Raw genomic sequence first — 18,620 nt, forward strand, 5'->3', positions numbered from 1 at the left:
CTTTACCCTCTGTGTATCTTTTACGATACCATCCTAATAGGCGCCTGACTAGTTGCTGCAACCCCTTTCCAGATCTTTAAAGATGACCCATGTTAGCATTGGTATAGGAGTGCTCAAGTACAATCCAGTCTGAAGTAAAAAAGAAATGACCGATTCTACAATACTGTGATTTGGAATTTCTGAACCACGTAGCAAGAATTCAAATAGGCCACAGAAAATAAGTATAATATTTGGAAATTTCCTCATTCATTGCACAGAAGGGCTCACTTAAAAATATCACTACCTATTGTGGATAATCAGGCTCATAATCTTTTCTTCAATCAGGAAAATACATTTTCTTCTTTTATAAGTGATTGTGCTTCTTTCCACCTCCCCCTATTGCTTTCATTGTTTCCTACGTACAAGGGAATATGGGGAAAGGAGTCCTTAAAGGAAACACAAATGTGGAATAGTTCCTATACAAATTGATGGTTATTATCCTGGGATCTGGAGAGAACTGGAGGGGTTTGGCAGGATGGAGCACCCTAGGTCCTCTGGTCCAATAGTATTACAAGTTCCATTAGGATATAGATCTAAGATTAGGAGGCATGAAAGGAAGTAAGATGGTGTGGGGTTTGTGTTGGGCAAATAATTCTGTTTCTAGCTTTTAGATCATGAAGGCAGGCCATAACTGGGGTTAATTTTCTTTCTTCTTAGGTATGCGTGACTTCTGGTTTTTGGACCTGGAGGTAAATGATTTTCTCTTTAGTTTTTCTTTTGCTGTGGAGACAAAACAAGATGGAGAGGGAAGAAAGAAATAATGAAGATATTAGAGGTCAAAAGAAAGCCCTCCCAACAACTTCAGATAAAGAGGGGAAATGACTGGGAATAGATGTATAATAAGGGTTCAGTTAGACCGAACTCCACAATGGAATCTGAGCTGCCATTCTCAAATGAGAAACTCAAACTAATGAATAATAAACACAGCGGGCTTGTCATTCCTTTCTAATCTAGGGTACAGGACTGGCCCAAACTTCTTTATTCAGTCCTTTAATATGAAGGAAAATAGATGAGAGATTATAAACTTCATGTTAGATTAGGTAGAGGTCACAACTATGTTCTATTGCCTCTGCTTCTTAAAGTAGAAAGCAGGAAAAGTCTCTGAAGGAGAGGATTAATTTCCTCCCACCCTATATTCTAAAAAGGGAAGATTTTAATTTGAATGGCTTTTTTGATTGCCTTCATGATCATCCTGAAGGCATGTCATATTCCAAGAAAGGGAAAAGATCATAGGTAAATGGCTGATTAATACCCCATATAACACTTGATTTACAACCCTAACTTACAGTATCTCACAGCTGTGATGTAAAAGAGTATATTATGAGCCATTGCTCAGATTTCCATAACTATCTGTAAGTTCTCAGGTGGAACATGCCAATTCCCTTGTGTTTCTGCTTTGGCCATCTTTTAGGTATGTCTTTGTTTATGGTCACGTGAGAACCAAGTTCTCATTTTTGAGGAAAGATTTTCCATTGTAATATTGAAACAAAAACTCTCCATTATCTCATAGGAGAAGTTTCGGTGGATTACTTAAATAGAAGCAATTTAAATGAATGAATACAGTCAGTATCTATGCATCATAGTGTCTGCTTGGCTGGCATGTAAATCCTAATAGACAAAAGACTATTGAAAAATATTCATCATTCACCAATCATGTACTCAGAAAGAATCACCAGAGGACTGAAATTCTCACCAAGAGAAATAAGAAAAAAGCTTATGACTTGGTCAGTAACTAGGGCTGGGATGGGACTTAGAAATTGTTCTGTTTGGAGAATGAAGCCCAGAGGGGTAAAAAAAACTTACCTTTAGTCACTCGGAGAATAAGTGTCAAAGCCAGGCTTTGAACCCGTCTCCAGACTCTAAATTCAGCATATTTTCCACAGTACTAAGTTACCTTCTATGAAGCATTTTGTGTTTGAGCTAGCATGGCATAGTGGGCAGCAGACCAGTCTCAGAGTTAGGGGTTCAAATCTGCCTCCGACACATCCTAGCTAGTTGCTCCAGGAAACTTTTCAAGACTATAAATTACAACTAAACTAATGATCTGCATAGATGGAAGGAGTCACCACAATGGAAATACCGTATACTGATGAAATTATAGGCCTAGATACCCCTCCTCCCAAACCGTGCAAATCCTAGGAATGCTTCTTTGGCAACATGCATAAACTCCTTTTCATGATCATCCTGCACATGTTCCCACTTCAGAGAAAGTGAGATATTACACTGAGCACAGCCTTGGACACTTGATAGGAAATAAACTATCTTTTGGTATAAGTTATTTCCTGTTTAAAATTTTTAAAAATAGATGGTTGATTTAGATTTCAGGGATTGGTTCAGGCCATTTCAGGCCAACCCTGATTTGGGATTTTTAGCAATGTGATCTCTTCATTGGACAAAAAATTTAAAAAAGGCAAGATTAAATGGGGGGGAAAGTACAGAAAATTGGATACGAATAGGGAAAAACAAAAGCAGTGAGCGAAGATTAGGTCAAGGGGAAAAAAAAAAGAGACTTCCTTGGAATTAAAAAAGGAACATGTAAAATTCAAACTTTTATGTATGGAGATGTAGATGCCTAGTTTCTTCTTTTGAGAGTCCCAGCTATAAAAAGGCCTATGCAAGAATATGGAAGTGTTCAAGCAGAGGCTGAATGACTTACTAGGTATCAGGGAGGTTCTAAAAGGAATTCCTGAGTTGAGTGGGAGGTCAGAGTTAGTGACAGCAAAAGCCAATCAACTCAGATTCTGTGATATTCTGATTCTAGGCCAGGCTTTGGACCTCTCTGCATTTTTTCTCAACAGCTGTGTACAAATGGCCTTAAGAACTAAGAAATGGGGAAAGTCTTGCATTCTTGGACTATACCCGACATATTTGGCCCAGATACAAACAATAGAAATGTCTGAGACAACTTGGTAGCAATGGTGGAGCAGGTTTTCCGTTTTCCTTTAGGAGACATGGCTCATTACCTCTTCATATTTTCAACCTCTTCAATGGTCTCAGGTAAGGCCTTCCCTTTGGTCTCAGGGAGCATCAATACCAGCACCCCAGCTATTAAGCCAACCACAGCTAGAAATTAAACATACACAGTCAGAATCTAGACAACATATGCACCATCCCATTAAGAGCTAAAGAATGTGGTGTTTTATAATTAGAGTGAACTTAATTTTTTTAAACCATTGTACCATACTCATTTGCAGATGGTTTTACAACTACTTGTTACCCCATTTTTCCATTGTAAATATATTGACTCCAAAACTAGGCATAATTAAAATTCCTTACAGGAAAAAGAAACTCTGGAAAATTGAGTTAAAGTTCATCTGTGGCCAGTCCGTCCACATTATTGTGAATCTTTCATGTTAGAAAATAACTTTGGTGGCAAAAATGACCAGGAGATGAACTGTCAAGCAAACAAGTCAGCAACATTTATCAAACATATAATAAGACCGAGTTCTGTGCTATAAACTGCAGATACAAAGAAAGGCAAAAGCCGTCTGTGTTCTCAGGGAGTTCACATTCTAATGAGGGGAGGCAACATGCCCACAACTATGTACATACAAGATACAAGCAGGAAAAAAATGGAGGTAATCTCAAAGGGACAGCACTAGAATTGAGGGGGATCGGAAAGATTTCATGAAAAAGGTGTGATTTTAACTGAGGCTTAAATGAAGACAGGAGTTAGAACTAAGGAACGAGGGCATTCCAGGCATCAAGGAGAGCCAATGGAAAAACAAAACAAAACAAAACAGAAGAGTTGGAGATGGAAGATCTCATGCAAGGAAGAGAAATCAATGTCCCTTAGATAAGGGAGGAGAGTGTAAGAAGATTGGAAAGGTGGGAATGGGTCATGTTGTAAAGGACTTTAAAAGCCAAAAAGTGGAATTTATATTTGATTCGGGAGCTAATATACAGCCAATAGAGTTAACTGAAATAGGCAAGAGGGAGTGTGTTCTGTAAGGTCAAACCTGGGCTTTAGGAAGATCTGCTGGGCAGTTGAGCAGTGAATGGACTTGAGATAGGGAGACCAACCATAAAGCTATTACAATAGACTAGATGTGAGATGATGGGACTTGTACCATGTTGATGGCAGTGTCAGAAGAGAGAAAGGAACATATGAGAAAGCTGTTGTGAAGGTAGAACTAGACTCACTCCTCATCACTATCCTCTGTCCCTGGGACCCCTCTTTTGGAAGAAAGAGAGGAGAGCTCCTCCCAAACCCTTCATTTAAGAAAGGTGCCAAGGTCAGCCATCTTTTCATCCTCCTCCAAGCTGAATTTCTTTGGAATTCTCTGATGTGTTCCCAAGCTGGGTACCACCCCTCTCCAATTTCTCAGGTTCCTTTTGAGTATTGTCTTCATCCATTAGATTTTAAGCTCCTTCAGGACAGGAGCTGCTTTTCTTTTTCATATTTGAATACCTAGCATTTAGCACAATGCCTGACATACATATAGTAAGTATTTAAATGATTGTTTATTGATTCACTGATATGGGAGAGTGAAGAGTCAAGGTTGACACCTAAGTTGCAAGTCTGGGTGACTGGGAGATTGGAGACTCCTTCAACAGTAAAAAGCAGTTAGGAAGAGGGGAGAGTTTTTTGGGGGAAATAATGGGTTTTGTTTTGGGCATGTCAAGATGAAGATGCCTATGTGCTATCCAGCTCATAATATCTAATAGGCAGTTGTGATGTGAGACTGAAGGTCAGGAGAGAGGTTAGGGTCTGGAAAAAAATAGATCTGAGAATGATCTGCATAGAAAGGATGATTGAACTGGTGGGAGCTAATGAGACATAGTATGGAAAGAGCAGATAAAGAGAATCAAGGACAGAGCTTTGAGGGACACCTATGGTTAGTCGGTATGATCTGAGTGAAGATCCAGAGAAGTTAGAGAATTGGGCTATTCTAAGACTAAGTTGCAGATAATACAACCATCTGCAATGGCAAAAGGGATTTTCTCACCAGAGCTTTCCTACAGCAATGAAATTACAAGTCCAGACCAAAAAGAAAGTTAGAATAGAATATTAAAAATATAGTAATTTTTAGTACATCTGTCTCTCCTAAATTCTTAAGATAATAGAGTTTAGAATTGGGGCTTTAGGAATCATCTTATTCAAGGAAAAAGACTTGTACAAAAATATTTATAGCTGCGCTTTTTGTGATGGCAAAATTTGGAAAATGAGAAAATGTCCTTCGACTGGGGAATGGATTTGAAGACTAGCTATTGTACTTAACACCTGTATACCAAGGGCACAACTGAGACACTCAATCTCTGGATCTCAGGTTCCTCATCTTGAAAATATAGCAGTTGAATAAGATTCAAAGGTGCTTAGAAATTGTGTTTTGGACAATTATTTTTTCATTCTGCAAAGAGCAAGATTTTACTCTTACCAAAAACCACTAGGGGGAGTTCATGCCAGATCTCAGTCAACCTGTAGACAAGGAATGGTGTTACCATTCCACCAATATCACACATTGAAGAGCAGACCATGACACTAAGATTCCTAAAAATATAAATTTTTTATAAATCAAAATACATCAATCAGCATCCCCCAAAAACAATATCCCAAAATATCTCAGATATTTTCTTAGGTCCCTAAGATATCTTCTCTAAAGAGATCTCTAAAGATTGCTTAAAGGCAATCACTAACATTTTTTTCAAAACAGGAGGGAAAGGAATGATTGATTTATTCTCCTTATTTGATGGTTTAAAGAACTCTTAACTTCTGTTTTAGAATTGAGAATAAGTATTGGTCGTCAGGCAGAAGAGTGGAAAGGGCGAGGCAATGAGAGTTAAGTGACTTGCCCAAAGTCACACAGCTGGGAAATATATGAGGCCAAATTTGAACTTAGGACTCCCATCCTGGCTCTCTCTGCTGAGCTCTAACTGTCCTTTATATGAAAATTTTTAATAAAAATTTCAAGGGAGAAACAACAGTTTTTCTTTCAACGAAGGCTCAAAGTATCAACATCTGAATTCAGATTGTTTCCACCAAGCTATGTTCCCCCATGAAAGTCTGAGCTTCCTATGCCTCCTCATTTCATTAGCTCTTTAAGCTGAACTTCCACTTTGTAATTTGGCATTTTTTCTGAGGGGTTTTAAATCTTTTTTTTCCTGAACATTCTTGGTTTTCCCTTTAAGTTCTTTGTATTCTGCCCACAATTTGCATTTGTAAGCTTTGCAAGAATAAAGTGGCCCCTATGACACTCTGCCACTTGCTCACAAACATCAAGATTTGTGTTATTGTTGTTGTGGCATCAATAGCCCAACATTTCTGGTCATTTCAACTATCATTCTTCATGTTGAGCAAATTCCACTTACCTGATGAATGTGGGATACAATTCAGTATTGACGAGACAAACCATTTCATACGCCATTGTGATGCCCATTCGACCCAGGCATGCAACTGCAACCTTTAGCCACATTAGATCTAGAGGGAAAAGATTTCAACACATAGATTGGAATGAGAAAAATACTTATGCTTACCGCCATGATAGCACATAATCTTACAGATGGCATCTTATAATAATGTGAATTTCTCTATCTCAGGAATCAGGAAGGGAGCAATGATGACTTTTTAAAACAGGAAAACGTTTCAGAAAATCATCCATTCCATTTTATTCTAATTCAGTCCAACAAACATTTATTAAGCATCTACTGTATATAAAGCACTAGGATAACGATAGTGCCAGGGTAGATAACAAAGTTTAACTAAGATGGGTCCCAGTCTTCTTGGAACTTATAGTCTAGTCAAAGTGGGAAGAATATAGGGAGGACATCAGGTGAATTCCTGGTCAAATTGATAGCCTTACAGGATGATGAGCTTTTTTAGGGACTTCTAGTAGTACCTCTCCCTCCAGGGTACTTATTTGGCCCTTTGATGGCTCAAAAATGAATTGGTTGGGCTGTAGTGACCCTTTGGCACCTCATGGAAAATAGCCTTTAACTGTGAAGGCTGCCTCCAGAGTGAATTGTTTGATTCAGACTCTTGTGAGGGGAGCCACACTTTTGTGTTGACTTTTAAGAAATAGTCCATCCCAAACCCACTCATTCATGCACATATTTGAAAAGAGGGAAATTTAGAAACATTTTTGATCAGTAATGCCTGCTTGAATTAGTCATCTGGAATTCCAGGTTCAAATGATCTTTCATTTTCTTTAACTTAGTTAGGTCTTCGGTGTTGTACTTTGTGCATGGCCAGCTCAGAATGTAAGCTATATAAGGGTAAGAGAATGACCAATTACAACTATCCGGTCCATATTACAGGGATTTGGGGCATGGTTCCCCCATGATCTGGAAAATCCACATAAAATTTTTTGGCTTTCCCTTTGTATTAGAGATGAAGTCTGAATTTTTTCTTTTTCTCTTATGGAGTGTTTACAGAACCTTATTGTAAATCTGGGTTAAGTATTTGGTCATAGGCTACATGTAGATCAAAGCTAAGTAAAAATATCATATGAGAAAGAAATAAAAAATGTCAAATAAATATGAAAATTAAGAAAATTAAGCAAATTTGAGGAGAATAATACTAAATATATTGCATGTATAAAAGTATTTGAAAATAACCTTTGAAATTCTCTTCATAAATTCTTATGCTGACCCATGATATATTTAAACCACAATGGGGAAAGTCGTGATGTGGAAGGAATACCTATATGTGGTTTCTCGGTTTTTTTTAAATCTTTTTTGAAATAGTGCAATATAGCAGAAAAACACTGCATTTGCTCTCAGTAGACTTGAGTTTGAGTCCTGGATCTTCCACTTACTACCCATGTATATGATCTTGAACAAATAATTCAGATTCTCTGAGCCTCAGGATATTTAACTGTAAAATGAGAGGCTGGATGAGATGACCCATAATGTCCCTTCCAATTCTAAGTCAATGATTCTTTGTATGAAAAGCATACACAAAGTATGGGAGGAAGACTGGATCTGGGACATGAAGACATCGATTAAAACACAAATATTTAATACTTCTGTGACCTCAAGCAAATCAGTTAATTTCTCTCAGCACTGGTTATAATTGATAAAGTTAAAAAGGCTTACATAACTAGCATAGTTCATATGAACTAAAAGTTCATATGAAGAATATACTTTGTAAACAATAGCATCCTATACATGTAAACTTTTTTTTTGCATTTTCATCTTTAAAATTTTTTAAAATATAATCTAGATAGTAATGGTCCTAGGACATGCCCGTATCCTGCTATAATTCTTTTATATTTAATGTTCTATAAATGATTATACAGATAGATTAAAATAACCAAGTTTTTCATAATTGGCTACAAGTATAGAATGTAAGCTCACTGAAAAATTCTTTGGGACAAGTCAAGTCCCAGATAGGACAATGGGTATGAAGGACACTTCCTCCTGTTCTCATACTATTTTGATTTTTTTCTGCTTTATTTTTGAAAGTTTTCCATTCTATATTGCTAAATGATTATGAATATTAGGCATGGCAATATCTTTGAAAAATACTATTCTTAAATTTGTATGAATTAATTTATGTTTAAATGATGACAGCAATAGTTCTGTCTGTAATGATGATCTGATTCGAATCCAATTTTATTTATTGAATTCTCATGGATATTTCAAGTTCTGTATTTGCAATATGAGGATGTTAACTTGTTTGTTTATTATCTCATTCTTTTTCTATGGAGTTCAGATAGAAATGGTCATTGAACAAGCTGCTATCTGATTATTATTTATTTATATTTAATTTTGTGGAGTATTGCACAGGTGGGTAAAATAACATTTTTTTCAATTAAATGTAAGTATCATTATATAAGCTTATTCTCTGCTAACTCTCAGAAAGCGTTCTTGATACCACTCTAACAGCAGAAAAGACAATTGGGATGGAGTGTACCACATCCTATTCCCACATGATTTTGTTATCTTTTTTTAGCTCTCTGTATTTCAAAAATTTTTCATTCCATATAACATGGAGATTATGAATTTTTGGTATGGCAAAATGTTGTTCTTAAGTTTTTATGTATCAATAATATATCTAGGCAATTGTGAGTGATCATTCAGTCTGTCATCATGGTCTGGCTCCAGTATAGTTTATTGGATGAGTTTTTAAGAATATTTTGGATATATGGAAAGGGGAGAGGAAATGAAGGGAATAAACATTTGTAAAGCACCTTCCATGTGCCAGGAACTGCACTACATACTTTACAAATATCTCATTTGATGCTCACAATAGTTCTGCGAGGGAGGTGCTATTATAATTATTCCAATTTTGCTTTTGAAGATATTGAGGTAAACAGGTTAAGTGACTTTCCTAGGGTCACACAGAGAGTACATGTCAGAGGTCAAATTTTAACTGTCTTTCTGATTCCAGTTCCAGAACTCTATCCTAGATGTATTACCTGGATGCCTTATAGAGATTTATCATCTCTCAAATCATGAAAGTTTTTAAATATATGATTTTTTTTAAATGACTCTTTTTGAATCAATGCCAATTCCAAGGCAGAAGAATGTTAAGGGCTGGGCAATGGGGGTTAAGTGATTTGACCAGGGTCACCCAGCTAGGAAGTGTCCAAGACCAGATTTGAACCCAGGACCTCCCATCTCTAGGTCTGGCTCTCAATCCTCTGAGCCACCTAGTTGTCTTGTCCAATAGATTTTCTATAGATTATTGGTCTGTTTCTCATGTATGTGCTCTAAGAAAATCTACCCATCTTTTCCTTCCTTTTTTGCTGAAGATCTTTTCTTTTTTATCTGTAGTTGTCAGAGGGCAAAGGGGCCTATATTTTGTTAATAGATTTTTGTCAGATACTTTCCAGATCTCTAATGGTTCATTCTATACTTCCATAAAGCATATACATTAAAAGTGATTTTGTATAGGCATTATTGCTTTAAATGTGTTCTTCCTATTATTTTGATTTCAGGATACCAAAAATATCTTTTAATGTATTCATATAAAGATTTCTTTTTAATATATTTATGCTTCATATGTTTTACCTAGAAGAAAATAAGGTATTTATAATTTTTGCTTTCACTAACAGGTTTAATTGTGTAGCTAGATAGATTGCCAGGCTTAGAATCAGGAATGTCTGAGTTTCAGTCCAGTTTTAAAGAGTTAATAACTGTGTGACCCTGAGTTAGTCACTTAATCATGCTTGACTCAGTTCTTCATCTGTAAAATGGGCTGGAGAAGGAAATAGTGAACCATTCCAATATCTTTGTCAAGAAAACCCCAAATGGGATCATTAAGAGTTGGATATGACTGAAATGATGGAACAATAACAAACAGATTTAATGTGACCTCCAGACTCAAGTCTGAAACCTTTAATATCTGTATTTTTCCTTAAGCAAACATTAAGAATTTTATATTTATCTGGTGCAAAGGACATTTTTGGTATCATTAGAGCAAACTTCTATGAGATGAAGGAGTTATTTAATGTATTTTTCTTTTAATGAAATCATGTAGCTGGATGTCATCCACATAAAAACATTTGGAAGTCATACTTAGTTCTACTTAGGAGAAACAAGGTAGGTTTAAGGTTAGGCATGACCATAATGGGCTGAAACTATCTCCCTGAAAAATGATGTTTTACTTAAATTATTCTTGACGTTTTGTCGATAGTGTGTTTTAAATAGAGAATGGCTCCCCATGTGGATGTCAACTATTTTTGCATTCCAATAAACCAAAGTTTTCTTTATTTAAAAAAATATGCAATATCTGAATAGACTATGAGCATAGAACTAAGTCAAAGGCTTTAAAATAATCATCAAATTCAGTATAAATGTTATGGTGCTTTTTCACTGTTTAATAATTATTAAACTGATAATAAGTTCCTCTTTACACTCATGAAACTTTCTGGCCTTATATCTTTTTGTTCCCTAGTGAATACATTGTTTTCTTATAAGTGTTTATGGATTTTTAATGATATGAGCTATAAATATTTTATATAAACTATATAAACATCCAATCAGCCTATATTTGGAGGCACCATTATTGTTTTCATCTTTCAATAATGGATGGTGATGCCTTGGGATCAGACTTGTGGCTAAGAAGTTTGCTAAGGTTCTTGCTAATAATTCATGCCCTTCTATGAAGCAGTTGGGTCAATAATTATGAACTTGTGTGTCTCTGCTGCTTTCTAGTTTTGCAGGGAAGCTTGAATTTCAGTCACTTCCCTTGTCATAATTGTCATTTATTATATTAATAATGCATGAGTTTTTTCCTCATTTGATTGAAATTGTATTTTTATTGTTAGATTTCTGATAACTATATAGATGAGCAGAAATTTTCTTCAAAGTTTTCTTCTTCAGGGATTCTGTTTTGTCTTTGGCTAGCATTTTTTTTTTTAAATTTTTGATGGTTGTTAAATTGTCTGTTTTTTTTTTATACTGCTTCGGTTCCTTATATCTCTTTATTTTTAACTGCTGATTAAAGGAATCTTGAATTTCGAATATGTTTTTATGCTGAATTCATATATCTCTCTTTTATTATTAGCTTATTCTAAGACAAATATGTTGTGTAATTTTGTGGTTACAGTAATGCCAATGATTTGAGGGACCTCAAGTATTTTGGCAAAGCAGTTCCCCAGGCTCAATGCTATATGGTCTTAGGATCAATAGAACATCATTGGGAGAGACATTAGGGGTAATACAGTATGACCCCCTTAATTATAAAGGGAAGATATTTTCCACCATTTTCTTCATCCTCATCCTCATTATTGATAAACATTGGAAGTAGTATCTGTGTTGTGCCAACATTCAAAGAGCTGAATAGAATGGCCTTCCTGGCAAACCAAAGAGTGACCCTTAAACTTACCATTGGGAATAAAAGCTGAAATGAGGCAGGCTGCCCCAGCCACTAGATTTGATGCAGCCCAAGGGTAGCGGCGGCCAATTCGATCAATGGTGAGGATAATGATGAATGCAGCTGGGAACTCCACCAGAGCAGAATAGAAGAAATCCAAATAGATATTCCCACCTACCAGTCCCATGTGCATGATGAGACCCTGATACAGCACAGAACCTGTGAACCTTTGCAAAGAAAAGAATCAGAATGAGGTCAAGATCTTTGCGATGAGTGAACCCAAGATGATCTCTTCATTACTTCTTGATGGGCTAGAAAACAAATAAACAAACAAAAGTTCCCACCCAGTGATAGACCTCTTGTAGAGAATGATATTGGATTGAAATTAATACCATTCTAGTTCACTGAAAAATTGATTTATATGTGGGCTAGAGAAGGAAGTCCAGTCCCACTTACCCCCAATCCCATGATAGATGCTTAAGACAAATATGTTGTGTAATTTTGTGGTTCAAGTAATACCAATAATTTGAGTGACCTCAAGTATTTTGGCAAAGTAGTTTCCTAGGCTCAGTGCTATATGGTCTTAGGATCAATAGGACATCACTGGGAGAGACATTAGGGGTAATATAGAATGACCCCCTAATTATACAGGGAAGATATTGAGATCCAGAGAACTGAAGCAATTTCCCCAGAGTTAGGAAGTAAAAAAACTGGGATTCCAAGTCAAATCCTCTGACTCCAAGATGCTTGCTTTTCCCATTTCACCAGAAGTCTTAAACCCTGGACTATTGTCTTAAAACAGGACTGGGAAGGTTTGGATACTGAGGTCTATACAGGGAAAGGTGGTACGCTCCTTTGTCTGTTATCTAGGTTGCCAGGACCAGACTCGAGGTTTGGGGCAGAGCCCCTAGTCATTGCCCTCGTACTGGGGATAAGGATGGGGTTCTTGCCATTAAGAGGTTCTCTATTCAGTCCTTGCTCCTTTTATTCCCAAAGTCAAATATTCAGAAATCAGTTGTGGCTACTGAATTGCTGTTCAAAGCTTTGAACTAGAGTTCATGCTTCTGAGAGAACTTTTATGGCTGGAGGAAGAATGGCACCAGACAAATCCCTAATGAAGGAGCAAACAAAGAGAAAATGCATTAAGTAAGCTTTATTGAGGGGGAGATACACAGTGCTGGGATGGTTAAAGGAGGAGGATGGACACAAGGCAATCCTCTAGAGGTCGTAAATGGAGTGAGGCAGCCAGTGGGGGGAAATTAGGGCGATTTTTATCGGGTTCTTATCTGGGTCAAACAGAACCAGATGTTGGGAACAGGGGGAAGGCTTGTGAGTCAAAGTTCAGAACTGGCACTGACTCAGGCTGAGGAGCAGGAGAATGGAGGAGGAAATTGTTGACTACTTTTTCCTAGCAAAAGGGGCTTTGGCCAGTTACTGTTCATCTTATTCTCCCAGATGTAATGAGTAATTAATAATACCTCAGGAAACAATCCGAGCATAAGGGATTTATTGGCGAGGCAGTCTGAAAGAATGGGCCAGTGGACTCCCCAGTCAATCTAACTCAGGGTTTTTAGAAAAATTCCTGGGAGCTTCTTTGTTTAGTGGATTTGAAAGACTACTATGTTACTAACATCTATGAACTTATTAAAAATATTTAACTGTAATTATAGCCGATTTTCTTTGTAATGATATGTATTTTATTTTGTGCATTTAATTATCCTAAGAAGTGGACCCTAGAACCAAATAAAGAAGACCCTCCTCCTGCTGTATACAAGGTACACTAGGTATCGCTAGGCATACCCTGATGCCTCCCTCCCTCATGTAATTTAAAGGAAAATCTCGTTTTACACTTGAAAAAAATTAATTTTAAATTCCTTTAGATCAACAAACAAAAATAATGTCCTTTTATGATTGAATATTCAATTAAAGTTAAGTTTTTAAAATTCCCTGGGTTCACACCCTAATGAAATGTGCTGGGCATGCCTATGTGACTTTGACCCTGTGCAAATGCTCTTTCTTAAGATTCCAGACTGCCCTGTTGGGGATTAAAATATATAGTACAAAGTTCATCATTAATTGAGGCAGTACTTGGTTATCTATGAACATTGGTGACAGTCCTTTCATTTCAGTCAATGGCTAAAATTTCTTGCCAGTCAACTCTTTCATAAATAAATATGTAAGGGGCAGCAAGGTGACTGACTCAATGGCAGAGAGCCAGGCCTAGAATCTGGAGGACCTGGGTTCAAATTTGACGTCAGATATTTTCAGTTTCCTCCTCCGTAAAATGAAGCAGATGGACTACATGAACTCCTTTGTCCCTTTGAGCACAAAAAGACACTGGACAAATCACTTAACCTCATTTGCCTAGCCCTTGCTCTTCTGTCCTAGACAGAAAGCTTAAAAGAAACTTTCTGTTGCTAAGATGGAAAGTAAGGGTTTAAAAAAAAAGTCAATATATAACTTTTCAATTTCTCCTACCTATTTTTTCAGAATTGTCAATGAATTACAAAGACAATTCAAGAAAAGGAGGCAACAGAAAGAAAATGGGCTCCTCCAAAAACTGAGTTGGTCAAAAGTCACCTTCATCTACCACTTTATTATTGATGTCTCCACCCCATTTTATCCTGGGAAATTTATTGGATCAGAACAACTTTACATTGCAGGACAGTTGTGTGTGTGTGAGTGTGTGTGTGTGTGTGTGTGTGTGTGTGTGTGTGTGTGTGTGTGTAGAGGCAATTTCTTCCCTAGAAATCAAAAGCCAGAACTGAGACCCTTTCCCCCACTGAAAAGTTTACAGTATATGCTTTTAAAGCTTGCTCAGTGCTCAGATATTTCTTTCCTCCAAAGGTAGCTTAAATATGAATTATCTCGTTGGTGAGATATATTTGTGACTATCCTGCAAATCAATAAGAGTGTCTTAACACCCAGAAAGAGTTGTTCAGTAAAATCATTTCAGGGTTAAAATCTGGCCTCAGATATTTCCTAGCTGTGTGACCTTGGTCAAGCCACTTAACCCCCATTGGCTAGCCTTTACTTAGCTTCTGCCTTAGAACTGATACTGAAAATCAGTTGTAAGACAGAAGGTAAGGTTTAAAAAAAAATTCAAATTGCTAAAAGACTGAGAAATTGCCCCTTCTATATATACCCATTTCTACCTTCTCTTCCTTTCGCTCTCTCTTTTCTCATAAAGAGCACTAAAACTTCAGTCAGATATTTTGGGTTTGAATCCTGCCTCTGAGGGTCTTTACGTGTTGCATATTCTGGGCTTCAGTTTCCTCCTCCATAAAATAAAGCAACTGGACTACATGAACTCCAAGGTCCCTTTGAGTACTGAAATTCTGATGATTAACCAGAACACTTTTCTAAGAGGGTTACTAAATGTGAATTTTAGGAAACCAGGAATGGTTGTTATCTATGCCTATAGTTTCCTTCTGCTAACATATCTATCCTGTTCGTTTTATTATTCAAAGACATTTTATTTTCCCAATTACATGCAAAATTTTTAATATAATAATTTTTATTTAACAAATTCAATAAAATAATCATTTTAACATACATTTTCCAAAATTATAAGATCCAAATTGTTTCCCTCTCTCCCTTCCTTCTCCTCTCTAAGAGACAATAGAACAATTTGTTCTGGATTATACATGTATTATCATGCAAAACATACTTCTATGTTGTTCATTGTTATAAGAGATTACTCATATCTGTATCTTGTTAATCAAGCACTAATGCGAACCCATATTATTGTTCTATTTTATTGCAATATTACTCATTATACTTTCAAAATATTTAGTCTAAAGTAGTTTAATTATCTAGGACAGGTTGGTGGCGTAGTGGATAGAGTAACAAGTCTGGAGTCAGGAAGACTCATTTTCTTGTGTTCAAATCTGGTCTCAGATGCTTATCAGCAGTGTGATCCTGGGCAAGTCACTTAACCTTGTTTGCCTCAGTTTCCTCATCTATAAAATAAGCTGGAGAAGAAAATGAAAAACCACTCTATTATCTTTGCCAAGAGAACCCCAAATGGAGTCATGAAGAATCAGATAAGACTGAAGAATGACTGAAGACCAACAGTTTAGTTACCTATTGTGTAAAATAGGAAGTTGAATTACAATCGTTAGGAAATAGAAGGAAGAAATACTTTAGAAACCTTCTGTTAACAAAGTCCTAGAAAAACACTAAAATTAATTTCTGGTGATCTTTGATTCTATTAGTGAATTTTGAGAATTAATTGGGAGAAGGCTAAGTGAGGTGAAGGGCCAGTTACTCAGGGTTTGCTTTTATTTTATTTTTTAATTTCCTGGGGGCTTCTTTGTTTAGTATATTGGGAAGGCTATGGTACTCCTTACAGAATAGGAACGAACTAATGAACTATAGCAAATAGTTTGAAGGAGCAGTGTTTAAAATGTTGGAAACAGAGAAGAAAGAGCAGTTATTATTATTTGTTATTATGGATCACCTATGATGATGTATTTCTTTTTTATTTTATGTTGCTTTTTCCTTGCTCTTATGCCCTTCTGGACAGCCTACCCATTTCATAAGTCATCATTAAGATTTTGGTTGTTGTTCAGTTTTCAATTGTGTCTGACTCTTCATGACTACGACTGTTTTTTAAATTTTATCTATTTATTTATTCATTCATCTATTCATCTATTCATTCATCTATTCATTCATTTGTTTGTTTTTAGGAAAGATAACTAGGGTGGTTTGCCATTTCTTTCTCCAGCTCATTTTACAGATGAGAAGACCAAGGCAAAAGGGATTAAGTGACTTGTCCGGCATCACACAGCTAGTTAAGTGTCTGTGGCCAGATTTGAACACAGGAAGATGAGAGTATCCCTAACTTCAGGTCTGGTACTCTAGCCACTGTCACCTAGCTGAGCTGCTCCAGTCATTTAGTTAGCAAGCATTTATTAATTTAGAAATAGAATTTCAGAATACCTTGAAGGACCAGCTGCATCAATTGATGCAGCAAAAATTGTTTTATCTAGAAGGGAAAGAAAATAGGTAGTAGGATGGAAAATTTTATTTCAAAGTAAAATTGTAATATCCGCTTGTAATGATCAATATTTAAAGTATATTTGTGTAGTTAGGAGAAATTATGGTAAACTATAAAAGAATTGTATACTATATTGAACTATATTTAATGTGCAAATAAATATAAAATATTATTATTTACATTTAATTAAGTTAATATGTATTATAAATATAAATTATATTTATATTAATATGTGAAGAATTTTCATCAATTGAGTTTCCTGTTCCTTTTAGTGTTAAGTGCTTACTAAGCTTAGACACTGTGCTAACATCTGAGGGTACAAAGTATAGCAGAAACTAAAACAAACCGGCCCCTGACCTCAGGGAGTATACACTCTACTGGGAAAAATAGCATATAAATAAAGATCATTTGCTTTGGTCTTTGGGCATTATTACTATTATTTGAGCAATATTTTTATTAATATTATCCTCAGAAATTCATAATTAGATGCGATTATGGGGCAGTAAAAGAAGCAAACGTGTCCATTATTAATCTGTGGAATATCTACACCATGACTTCCCTCAACTAGTGTGGACAAGGAGACACAACTGAATAGACTTTTGCTGTATTATAATGAGAATTGAGAGATAAAGGGGAAGAGAGGGCTAATCTTGGCATCAAGGAAACCTATATTAAAAGTCTTCCTTCTGGGGCAGGTGACTCAGTGGGTAAAGAGCCAGGTCTGGAGATGGGAAGTACTGGGTTCAAATCTGACCTCAGACACTTCCTAGCTGGGTGACCCTAGGCAAGTCACTTAATCCCCATTATCCCTTACCACTCTTCTGTCTTAGAACCAATACACAGTATTGATTCTAAGATGGAAGGTTAAGAGTTAGAAAAAAATGTGTTTCTTCTGACAGCCTGACCAAGTGACTAGTAAGTCATTTAATCTCTTAGTACACCAGGCTACTCTCTAAGATGCTGTTATAGATGAATAGCTGATGTGCATCTGTAAAGATTTCCACGCCAGGAATTCCCTACTTTGAGGCAAGCTCAGGTCCAGAGTCTCTCCCTCTGCCCACCCCAGCCAGAAGTGACTGATGGCTCTTGTTCCTTCTTACCAGTTGTATGTCAAGATCAAGGTATGTTTCCTTATCTGAGGTGTTCTGACCAAGTCAATAAAGGATGGTTTCATCTTTTCATTGTCTTCCTCATCAGGTTTAAGGTTCTGAGAATGGAAAGGATAAGCAAAGATGGCAAAATGGTTAATGCATAATGTTAGTGTCTCTGGGCAGTAACTTAAAGGAAATTGCATCCAGTGGGAAAAACAGGAGGAATGAGGATAGAGAAAACCTCTCAGACAGACCTTTTCCTCATGGCCCAGACCCACAGCCAATCCATGAACTCTCTATTCTCTAGCCTCTGGGTGATGCTCTGGCGTGTGCCTGCCAGCATGGCTATTCTGGAAGGGACTCAAGTACCTTCTCTTTTGCCTTCAGGATCAAATAAAAATTTCTTTGTTTGGCTTTCAAAGGCCTCCATAACTTATTCCTTCCATGATCCAGTGATATTGGTCTCCTTGCTATTCTTCTCCCACAACACTCCATCTCCTTCCTGACTCATGTCTTCATAGGCTATCTCCCAAGTCTGAAATTCTGTCCTTCCTCAGCTTCACCTCTTTGCTTTCCTGGCATCCTTTATTTCCCATCTAGAGGTCCACCTTCTGCAAGAAACCTTTCTCAATCCCTCTTAATTCTAGTGCCTTTTATTTGAGACCACTTCCAATTTATTCTCTCTCTCTCTCTCTCTCTCTCTCTCTCTCTCTCTCTCTCTCTCTCT

The 18,620-nt window shown here is 36.7% G+C and overlaps 1 protein-coding gene across 1 annotated transcript in view; it reads right to left on the reverse strand.

Moving 5' to 3' along the window:
* Nucleotides 1-209: 209 nt before the first annotated feature.
* LOC123243745 (solute carrier family 22 member 2-like) overlaps nucleotides 210-18,620 on the reverse strand; it is a 45,824-nt gene continuing 27,413 nt past the window's right edge. Inside the window, exons 6-11 of the mRNA XM_044671817.1 lie at nucleotides 17,903-18,009; nucleotides 11,813-12,027; nucleotides 6,349-6,457; nucleotides 5,418-5,530; nucleotides 3,003-3,102; nucleotides 210-759 (exon numbers count right to left, since the gene is read on the reverse strand). Of these exons, the coding sequence (XP_044527752.1) occupies nucleotides 693-759; nucleotides 3,003-3,102; nucleotides 5,418-5,530; nucleotides 6,349-6,457; nucleotides 11,813-12,027; nucleotides 17,903-18,009 (711 nt within the window). The 3' untranslated portion in view covers nucleotides 210-692. The remainder of the gene's footprint in view (nucleotides 760-3,002; nucleotides 3,103-5,417; nucleotides 5,531-6,348; nucleotides 6,458-11,812; nucleotides 12,028-17,902; nucleotides 18,010-18,620) is intronic.

This window comes from Gracilinanus agilis, chromosome 4, assembly GCF_016433145.1.
Source record: "Gracilinanus agilis isolate LMUSP501 chromosome 4, AgileGrace, whole genome shotgun sequence".
Taxonomy (NCBI): domain Eukaryota; kingdom Metazoa; phylum Chordata; class Mammalia; order Didelphimorphia; family Didelphidae; genus Gracilinanus; species Gracilinanus agilis.